At 32.1% G+C, this 11,936-nt stretch overlaps 1 protein-coding gene across 1 annotated transcript; it reads left to right on the plus strand.

Annotated features, from left to right (window-relative positions):
- The first annotated feature begins 5,486 nt into the window (after window positions 1-5,486).
- LOC133681706 (histidine kinase CKI1) lies at window positions 5,487-10,231 on the plus strand. Its single transcript, XM_062104814.1, has 8 exons — window positions 5,487-5,540; window positions 5,792-6,028; window positions 6,157-6,825; window positions 7,057-7,432; window positions 7,528-8,084; window positions 8,236-9,293; window positions 9,357-9,576; window positions 10,010-10,231. The coding sequence occupies exons 1-8, from the start codon at window positions 5,487-5,489 to the stop codon at window positions 10,229-10,231; spliced, it is 3,393 nt and encodes a 1,130-aa protein (XP_061960798.1).
- Window positions 10,232-11,936: the final 1,705 nt, after the last annotated feature.

The raw sequence follows: 11,936 nt of genomic DNA on the forward strand, positions 1-11,936 counted from the left end.
TATATATCTTGTGCTTGTAAATTGGGAAGGAAGCATCACTGTCTTGCTAAGATTTTCTCTTTGTTTCTCCGTTATCATCTCGCATTCGTGTGCACGAGGCAATTTTTTTTAATGAATGTTCTGGTTTTAATGTACATGGCATTTTATAAAGCATATATATAGTTATTAAATCCAATTTAATTTAATCTATAGATCGAATAACCCATCTAACCCTATGTGACCAATTAAAAAGAGATCTTTGACGTTTTTGTTTTTTTTATATTTATTTTTTATCAATCGATCAAAGTTGAGGTATATGTTAAACACATACATGATGAACCCTAGCTTTAAATATTTCATCCAGAAGCTTTCACTCTTCTTTGCCGACTTGGGGTGTGTCTTTGCTTTTTGTATTGCATGGGAAATTATGTGGTTAAACTTAGGTCATCAGGCTAAAGCCTAGATGAGATCTAGAGTGAATAGTTTTTGTTCGGATTTTTATCTAAAATAATATCATTTTATTAAAAATAGTTAATAGACTTCTGATAACTCGTTAATCCGTGGTTAACTTATTAAACTCATAAAAAATCAATTAAAAAAATATTTAATTTCAAAAGATTTAAAAAATTAAAAAAAGTTAATTTTAGTCATGAAATCGAAATAACATCATAGAAATCAAAATAAAACTCATTTTTTAACTAGTCCAATATTAAATAATGAAAAAAAATCAATTAGAAAAGTTGTAAAAAAATCAACCCGAGTTAACTTAAATTAACTTATTAAATTTATAACTTAGATAATTAAATCAGGATAAATTCAAAAAAAAATAAATAAATTATGAAGTCCCACTTTGGAATAGATGTATTGATAAAGGTTGAAAATGATAAAAATAAAATAGAACTGGTATATAACTAAAATAAAATAAATTCATAGAACTGGTATATAGCTAAAATAAAATAGAAAAAATGATCAAATATAATTTTTAAAATAATCTAATATTAAATGATAATTAAATTTTTTTAAAAATAAAATAAAAAATTATGCTGTTAAAAAATTAAATTGAAAAATAATTTATTATAATTAATAGTATTTTATGTGTACAGCTACGTCGATTCAGCCACAAACTTTAGATATGTTGTCAGTATTAATAAAGACGAGTTAGCAGAGCAGTTGGGGTTAAGTAAACGTTGACTGTATGGAGTTTTTGAGTATCAGTCCACACATTGAAATACGGCAAATTTGCAAACTCGGTAAAAGACATCCATGCTTTCATTTCCATTCAATGCAGTATCTACTGGGTCCACGAGTGAGTAATTGCTGCATCTCATACCTTTAATTGCCATATTTTTTAATTCTCAATAAGTAAGAAAATCCGATTTTTGTGTTTTGATAATTAATTCTTGAGAAAATAATAGAGATTAACGAATATTAACTTTATTTAATTCATTTTTTGCAGTGCATACTCTACTATTTTATTTTAAAAAAAACAAATCTCTTGAATGTAATATATCACCAACTACATCGAATATTTCCTAACAATTAAAGTTTAGTCGAGATATGCTGACCTGGATATTTATATTAATAAAAAAAATATTTTGCTTTGAAATCTAAAAAAATTCTTTACCCGATAACTCATGAGTTATTATTCATTACAACATACATATCATCAAAAAATTATCATTTAAGAAAATAATTATTTCTCTTGATATAATACCAAAACTAATAAGTTATTTTCATGATAACACATGATATAAATAATGGAATAATAAAATATGTATAATAACGAGTTGAATCGATCACTTTAAACTTTTAAAATTAACGAACTTACTAAAATAAATGATTTATTATCATGACAACACATGATATAAATTGATAAAATAATAAAATATGTATAATAAGGAGCTTAATCGATCACTCCAAACTTTTAGCATTAACGGACTTACTAAAACAAATGATTTATTTTCATGACAACACACGGTATAAATTGATAAGATAATAAGATATATATAATAACGAGTTCAATCGATCACTCAAAACTTTTAGGATTAACGAACTTACCGTTAATCTAAAGATAGAATAATAAGATATATATGATATATATAATAATGAGTTCATTCGATGACTCCAAACTTTTAGGATTAACAAACTTACCGTTAATTTAAAGATACAATAAATTAATGAATATATTTAATAATTTTTTTGTTTTTTACTAAGAAAATTATCTTTCCAGAAGTAAAGTTGTATGGAAAATAGAAGGTATAGGGTTTTTTTTTTAATATAATATTTTAGTATGGTCTTAAGTAAATCGAATTTAGGTCATCAGTATACTTTTAATTGATATGAATTTAGCTTTGTTACAGAATTATATTTTTCTACACACAAAAATACATTATCAACTTTGTCTATAAACCTGTATCCCCCCCCCCCCCCCCCAATATTTTTTAAGCCTTCTCATATTAATTTCTTTCAGGCTAAGAAGGGCTTGTTTTCTGAATTTCTAAATATACCAAGATCTCAAAAGATATTAAGCAATACAATGTGCTCTTAAAATTTCCTTTTTTAATTTTACTCCATATAATTTGCTGCCATGCTGGTAACAATACTGCTTGATTCTCTCTCAATTAAATGTCTTAACTGTATATAAAGAAATCAATAGTGCCGAGAAAGGAAAACAAATTATTGGGGTCAGTACCTCTAGTATTGCAGAAAGTACCCGGCCCTAGAGCTTATAGTTCTCCCATGAAAAAGAAAAAGCGAAAATAAATTATAAGTTAATTATTTTATCTAATTATTTTGTATGTATATTTCACTTTTTCAAATCATTTCATGCAGAGATTGTTGTTGCATGGAGCCAACGTGGTGCTTCTATCCTAAAATTTGTCAACAAAACGATAATTACCTTGCCATATGTAATTTAAATTTGTTTATTTCAGTCAGTTGCTTTTCTGAATGATCAATCCTTGGTGGCCAAAATTATCGAAATTCCCATTACTTCCCCAGTATTTTCCTTTTTCGAAGAACAACTTTTCCTTGTAAATATACACTAAATATTGCTCAATATTTGTCTACATAAATGCCCACTCTTCCTTGACAGACATGTTACTACCTTAACGAGCTAAAACAACGTACTTGGAAGAAAAAAAAAGAAGAGACAGAGAGTGAGGTTTTCTGCTTCAAACGAGGAAGACACTGAGAGAGAGTTAGAGTTAGGCATAGGATTTTGTGTCCCTTTTTATCCCCTCTTTTGCGGCGCAGTCAAAGCAGGTTCTCTCCTTTTTCTCTCTCAAACCTAATATCTTTCTCTACGTTTTTTTTTCCTTGTGTTTTTCCGTCTACGTGTGTAGTACGTAGTCGATCTTCCATGTCCCTCTATATCATATATAAAAAATATATTTAACGATTGAATCGTCTATATATGTTCGTAGAAGACTGGAAATTAAGGATAGTTGATATTTTATAACACTATTTGAAGTATGTGGATATTCTTCTTTAATTATTTTTATTGATGATTTCTTACTATAGAAAAACATGTTCATGTATATTTACATGGAGAAAAATATTATTTAAAGATTTTTTCATTAGTTTTTAAGAATAATATTTGAAGTTATTCCTAAAAGAATACTCAAAGTTTATTTCTAGAGTTTTGTTTCTATAGGGTTAAAAATAAATAAAAAAACATGGTTTTCCCTTTTTTTTTGTTTGGAGTAGTAGAATGAGAAAGAAAAGATTAAAAAATATATATATTCAAGCGTATTTTGTCTTAATTAAAAACATGCATGTCTGTTATTAATCACTTGAATTTTTTTAATTATCAGTACAATATGTGTAAATTAATTTGATATGCTTTTTAAATCTCCACTGCCATGCCAGATTATAATAAAAGTGTTTGTGGACATATATATATATATATGAGAACTTCTTTAACCAACACGACTTGTTGCATTGATAGTTAATATGAGAGAGAGTTTTTTTTTTGGGTGAGAATTGAGAGATTTTGATACAATTTTGTTTTGAAAAAGAAGAAGAATACACGTATATCATTGATTGAACTATAAGCTCATTGACAATGCGACGGTGATCAACTCAATTCTTTTTGAAAAAATTTTGAAATTTTCTTATTTTTATTTCAAATTAATTTTTTTTGATATTTTTATATCATTTTGATATATTAATGTTAAAAATAACTTTTTTAAAATAAAAAATAATATTATCTTAATGTATTTTTAAATAAAAAATATTTTAAAAAATAATTATTACCTAACTTTCAAACACCTCTAAAGTACACACGTTATCAAGCTGAGATATCACTGTCAACCTAATTTAGATATACCATAAAATTATATATTAATTAATAATTTACGTTGACATATTTACTGATGTGGCAGACGGTCTCTTTTTCTCGTTAACAATCTCATACATAAACCTATGAACATGTTTGTGTAGACGTTCTCGAACACTATTTTGTTATAGTACATGTAATTATTGCTAAAATACTCATTTTACCAAAACAAGGGAAAGAAGATAAATCTCAATCACCTCTAATAATCCGAGGATAGAAAGGTTATACAGTGGTCGTGGAGTTGTGAAATCTAAAAAATCTATGTCAACAAGATGGTTATAAAAAATATAATTTATAACTTTTAATTATTAAACCTATTAATTTTTTCAAACTATAACAATAAAAATCACATTAATTAGTTCTTGTACTTTTGAAGTGGCCGTTCAAGGTAAAATGTATGGTAGAATCCTCACACAAGCACAAACGTGTTGCAAAAATGTTCCCCTTGATCATTAATTAGTGCGCGCCTGCAAATTGTTCTACTCTGCTTTACATGATCCAGTCACATTAATTAGTAATTTTAAAGAAAATTATACCTAGCAATTTACTCACCAAATCATTTCATTTAATATTCAAATCACAAAACATGATTTATATCGGGCAAGAGTCTCTAAAATAAGTAATAACAATCCCCTTCTTTATCGAAGGAAAAAAAGAAAAATACTTCATTAACATCACAGTATCATTAGTCAATATTATATTTATTTTTGTGTTTTAAAAATAATTTTTTTAAAAAAATATTTTTTATTTTTTTATGTTTTTATCTTGTTTTGATGTATTAATATTAATTTTTTTTTATTTTAATACATTTACTAATAAAAAACACACTTGAAAAAACAATAGTCTTGAAATACTAACTACAGTTGAGAGAGAGAAATTTTTTCCTTGTTTTTTTCTTCGTAAAAAAAGGAGGATTTAGAAGCAAAATAATTTGATAAGAAAGGAAGTAGAAACTAGAAACGTTAATTACCATGTATATTTGAATATCAACCAGATATGATTTAAATCTCTTACATACAGTCATTTATGAAAAAGATTTATATTCTTCTAATTATGAATAACGATATTCAACCTAATTAAGTGGCAATATTATTGATTTGATTCTCTATGGTTTTCATGGATGCAGAGAGTTCATTTTGGCCCTGTTTCATCACATCTACAAAATCCAATGAAGCTCAGCTCATTGATAGCGTCAAGGCCTGTTCTCATCTTCATCATTCTGGTACTGCACTTGTTCATTTTAATAAAATTACGTAATTGCATGCAAAATTCTTTTACTATTTGTTTGATTTTCAACGTAGCTTATTACTGCATGCCTGAAATATACTGATGAAAATATTTAATTTCTCTATGATAATCACCTATTATAAAATGGGTTTTCATCTAATATTTCTCTAACAATTATTATATTCCTTTTCTTTTATTCCACTGCATTTGGAATTGCACTCAAGGTTTGTATAAACTTAAATGCAGGCAATTGGAGTTTTGCTACTCCCTTGTGTAGTGGTACCATGGTGGTATAATATGATCAAACAGATGAAGAAGCACATGGATTTCAACGCCCAAGTTGTTCAATCTGGATTGTTGTCTGAAATTGAGAACATAGCTAAATATTTGCACCCCATAAACTCATCTGCAATAAATTTAGCAAGAGTTATGAGTTCCTCCATTAATGGAAGCAAAATCTCATCATATGATGTTGAGAATAAGGTTTGTGTCCATACTCAATTAATATACTTTAGAAGTTACTAGTATTTGTAATAATAATGTTACAAAGAGGAGTAATTTACTATTAAGAGGGCTAAGTTAAGTTTTTTCGTTTCTCCTTTTGTCTGCAGGTAGCTCCCTTGTTGTTTCAAGCATTTTCAATAATTCCTTTCATATCACAGATTTCATATATTGGATTGGGAGGTCTTTTCTTCTCATACTATTATGAAGGCAACCAAACATTTGCTATGTACTCTAACTCTACAGCTTCAAATGTGAGGAACTTTTCTTGGTATAGACAACCTGTAGATTCAGACACAGGAAGAGTATATGGAGATGCAGTTAAATCCCTTCCTTTCATTATGACTAATGCAAGTTGGATTGAGCAAGCATTAAATAGTAGTCAAGGGTATGCATCATTTGAGAGTGGATGGAACAGTGCTCAAGATCCTCTATTCCTTAACACAGTTAGTTTACATGGACAAGGAGCCCTCTCTTTAGGGTTTTCGGCTAAAGCATTAACTAGTTTCTTCAACAATGTAGAACTTTATGGTGGGAGCTTGTACTTGGCTACCCAATCCGGCAAAGTTCTTGTAGGAGGATTGCCTAACACTCAAACTGTGATAAAGGAAAACTCAGTTTTTCTATACATGACAAAACTGAATGGTGATCAAATTGATCACGTCGGAAATGTTTCATGCATGCCGAACAATGGCAAACTAGAAGATTCAGTGTTGGACCTTGGGGAAGCAAAGTACAGAGTTTTCTGCTCCCGGGTTGAAATCGTGGGAGTGCAATCGGTATGTATCATTCTTGAAAAACAAATTTTTAGTCACGAGTTACTTTTTGGTCACTTTCCATACTTTGTTGTGGTATACTACTGTGTTTTCATTTAGAGCTCATAAAATTCGAGCCTTTCATATATGGTTGTCCCTTAAAATCATTCATGCAAGATTGGCTCATAGATTAATTTGAAATTTATTGATAACTGCTTTCTGAATTCATACAATTTATGGGAATTTGGATTGCAGGTATATGCACTGGCTTTCCCATACAATGGACTAGCGAGCAGTGTTAACAGGACCATTAAAATATCCCTCATTCTATTCATAATAATGATTGCTGCGATTTTCGTTTCGATTGTTAGTTTCATATTGCTAGTGGTTAGGTCTGCAAGAAGGGAAATGCACTTGTGTTCAACACTAATAAAGCAAATGGAAGCAACGCAACAAGCAGAACGAAAGAGTATGAATAAGAGTCTTGCATTTGCTACTGCTAGCCATGACATTCGAGCGGCTTTAGCAGGCATTACTGGTTTGATAGAGATATGCTATGCAGAAGTGCGTGCAGGTTCCGAGTTAGATACAAATTTACGACAAATGGATGGTTGCACAAAGGACCTAGTAGGTAAGCTTCTATATGGAATAATCTTTTTAGCACATTAGAATTATAGCTTTTTGTATAGAATACTCTTTAATAATTTAAATTGCTTACCTGTACAGGTTTGTTGAATTCTATTCTTGATACCAGCAAAATTGAAGCTGGCAAAATGCAACTTGAAGAAGAAGAATTTGATTTAGCCAAGCTTCTTGAAGATGCAGTTGATTTGTATCATCCTGTGGGAATGAAAAAGGGTGTAGATGTGGTGCTGGACCCCTATGATGGTTCCATTCTCAAACATTCTCGAGTGAAAGGCGACAGGGGAAAACTAAAGCAAGTCTTGTGCAATTTACTTAGCAATGCTGTTAAGTTTACATTTGAGGGGTATGTATCAGTACGAGCATGGACTCAAAAACCCAGTTTAGAGAACAAGATAATGGCTTCCAATCAGAATGGTTTGTGGAGATGTTTTTCATACCTTTTTTCCAAGAACAAAAAAGAATTTAATGCAATGAAGCCAAAACAAAGCTCTATGGAATTTGTATTTGAGGTGAATGATACAGGTAAAGGAATTCCAATAGAAAAGCAAAAATCAGTGTTTGAGAATTTTGTTCAAGTCAAAGAAACAGCTCTTGGACAAGGAGGAACTGGCTTAGGACTTGGCATCGTTCAATCTTTGGTACGTACTCAACTTTTGCACAAATTAACTAGTAGTTTTTTATAGCACATTAAGTACCAAAGATTGTTTAAATCCTCAAAACTTTTTCCTTTCTTGTTTATGCTTTTGATTATATTTCTTCGATGAACCTTTGTTAAATAATTTTCACCAGGTGCGTCTAATGGGAGGAGAAATAGGAATCGTGAATAAAAAGAATGGCGAGAAGGGAACTTGCTTCAAGTTCAATGTTTTCCTTGACATATGCGAGATACCTTCAACAGATAACAAAAATGCTGAAGTTGAGATTGAAGGGGATTCAATGTCCGACGGTGAACATAACTATTCGGAGCTGACTATTAGAACTCCTTCTCCAGGCCTAGTGATTCGCACCCCGAGTCCTAGGCTGTCTATACTTAGTTCTAGTCCCAAGATTGAAGGATCCCATGTTGTTCTCCTGATTCAAAATGAAGAGCGGCTAAGAAGTTCACAGAAATATATAGAGGGTTTGGGGATAAAAGTATCATCTGTGAAGGAATGGGAGCATCTTCACTCTACTCTAAAGAGAATAAAAGCTAGGCAGAATGGTTCTCCACATAGTTCTTCAGGAAAATCTGATTTGGGCTCAAGAAGTGACCATTTTAACTCTAGATCAATGAAGGACGTGCCTTTAAGTTCCATGGACGGGATAGATCAAAAACCATCCGCAAGTAGAAGTAGTAATCTTAGAGGTGCACCAGGCTTTGTATTGCTTGTGATTGATGCTGGTGCTGGACCTTTTCAGGAACTTTGTAGAGTCGTTGCTGAATTTAAAAGAGACCTTCATAGCAGTTGCTGCAAGGTTGTTTGGCTGGATAAACCAACTTCACGAAGTATCAATTTGAGAAGCTTTGAACAGGACTTGATCGATCCAAGGGATGATATTTTGTTGAAACCATTTCATGGTTCCCGCTTGTATCAAGTGATACGACTTCTACCTGAATTCGGGGGTCATGGACTTATTTCGAGATCAAAGAGAGGAAGTACAATCCAAGCAACAAATGCTTTTAAAGATCCTGGTTCATCTTCATCAACACATTCACAAAGAACAAAGTTAAAGGTTCCATCAACTTGTAAAAACTCATTTCAACAAATGGACTCACAAGCAGAAGGTAGCTCAAAAAATGAAAAAAACAGGAAGAATCCTTTGTTGGATGATCCAGATCATTCTCATGTTAGATCCAAATCAAGACGGTCTCCAATTGAAAGGCTCCCAGTTAGATCATCAAAGATCCAAGAAGTATGTGGTAATCTAAGCAAAGGCAAATCCTTAAGCGGGTTAAAATTCTTGGTCGCTGATGATAATGAAATATCCCGCAGAGTGACCAGGCACATTCTTAAAGGGCATGGTGCAACTGTTGAGGTTTGTGAAAATGGAGAGGAAGCTTTTCAACTAGTTCGCATAGGTCTGCACAACCAAAGGGAACATAGCCACTCTATTGTGCTTCCTTATGACTACATATTAATGGACTGCGAGGTAAAGAATATGAATCTCATTCTTTTCATGTTGATATCAATTGTTTTCGTTCCTAAAATGCCTACTTATCTTTTATTTTTTTAAAACAAACAACAATGTGAGCACCCAACATTAAACTTAAAACAAGCTAGTAATTAGTTGGTTGACAAGAAATTTCCTGCAAATCTCACGAAATAAAACAGTATGCTGTCTAACCCTCCTCGTGTTTCCCCCCAACATTATACTGTCAGTTTGCTTTTATTTGAGGATAATGAGGGGAGAAGGCTATGAAGGTGAGTTTTGACAGCTAAATGATTTATTAGTTCTTGCAACTAATATACTGGATGGAAGATCATGAGGAAATATGTTGCCACTTAAACTTGGTTCATGCAAATAATTTTTATCTTATGATAAAGTTTACGCTAACCATGTTATAATATCTTGTGTTCAACAGATGCCAAAAATGGACGGGTGTGAAGCAACAAGACAGATAAGAAAAGAGGAGAAGTTTTATGGCGTTCACATCCCTATCTTAGCATTCTCAGCAGATAACTCAGGAGGCGAAGGTAAGAAGATGGAGGAGGCTGGAACAGATGGCCGAGTGAATAAAAAAATCAATATGGAACAGCTGGAGGAGACCATCAGAAACATTCAACGAAAAAGAATGCATCTTTAATCCCTTTAATGTATCTACATTGTAATTTTGTATTGCTTCTACTCATTAGAATAATGCATGTATGCATGTAAAATGAGTCCTTGTACTAATTTATCCTAGAAGTAATGCTAACCTTATCGTATATCCTTTTCAAAAGCAATTCTGAAAATTTCATGCATTGAATGAGTGGACCTTGTAAATCCAATGGTTGAGATTTTTCAGTAAGAATATTTTAAGTAAGATAACAATACTCCCCCTAAAAGCAATGCAGTTTGTGATAGTTTAGCACGGGAGTTGAAAGCGTAGATGATTTTGCATTATGGCTTTATTTTTCTCTAATCGTGAATGCCTCTGCTCATCATTTGCTATTTGGTTTATTTAATTTCTAATTGGTTCACCTAGAGTCTTGTTTTTGGCCTATTCTTATTTCAGTTCTTGATGGAGAATGTGGATGGTTACCAGGCAAAACATATATTTTGAAGGAAAGATAATTTACCTGGGCCAGAATCACAGCCAAACAAACTTGCCGAAGAAGAGTAGATTTTCCACCCATGTTAGGACCAGTGAGAAGGATAAAGCCGGCACAACCAGAACCCCCAATACTAATGTCATTTGGGACAAATGCACCCTTTCCCAAAGAGTCGCTCCTAAGAACAGGGTGTCCTAATTGTTTTGCAGAAAGGCATGGTACTTCACTTGACAATGATGAACCTATGCAGGTCCTTCATAATAGACACTTACAATTGCCAGACTGATCAAAAGTTCAAAACATCCACTTCTGCATCATGTGTGACTAGTTTCAGTAAAGAAAAACGAATTGAAATCATACCATGACAATAGTTTCATCCCACAAAGGAGTGGGAGCGCCTGCGTGTTTGAAAGAGAGAAATTTGGATTCTACTTGAAATACAATTTGCTCTTGTTAGCTTTCTACAGACATGCTGTAGTGTAGAGAGAGATGCATATTCATAATCAAGATCCTATTCTACGTGAATAAAGTTGGTGCACAAACCTGCAGTTGCAGAAACTAAGTGTCTCCACTTGTCAAGGTACTTGCAAAAACGCACAATTAACCTCTGCAAAATGCTCTCAATGCCGACTCCTTTTCAGATTCAACCTGTGAGAGCTCTCCTAAGAACTTCTTTATACTTGGAGTCCAGTACCTGCAGAAGCCCTGCATGTCCCAGGCAGCATGAAGAACAAGAATTTAAACAAGATAGTGACAAGGAAAACCAAATTTCCTAAGACCAGTAAGCTATTTGCTATAGCCAAAGTTAAGATCCCAGCCACAATATTTCCTTGTCCGGCAAAAAAGGGACCCAGTTAACATAGATTGTAGTTTGTAATAAATAAATGTAAAATCAGGTCGTTATTATACATGCATACACCATCATTCTCATTCATACTCTTTGACACCTAATCACATATTTGGAACCTGCCAGCTTTTATGGGCATGCTAGCTGATACTGACCCTATCTATTTATATTATAAACCATGTTTACAAGGCCTTTTCTTTAAATATTTCACATGACCATGATAAAAATTAGGCAAGAGCAGTACAAACGACTTAAATTCCAAGTTCTTTTGTTGCAATTCCATGGCACAATGACAAGCACATTCTTAAGGAAGCTAGAAAAGCAAGAAACACAATTCATTTGCTTATGTTTGCATATGTGTTCACAATGTTTGTTAATGCATTCTACCACAACAGTATTTGAATCACCAC

This window comes from Populus nigra, chromosome 2 (genome assembly GCF_951802175.1).
Source record: "Populus nigra chromosome 2, ddPopNigr1.1, whole genome shotgun sequence".
Lineage (NCBI taxonomy): Eukaryota > Viridiplantae > Streptophyta > Magnoliopsida > Malpighiales > Salicaceae > Populus > Populus nigra.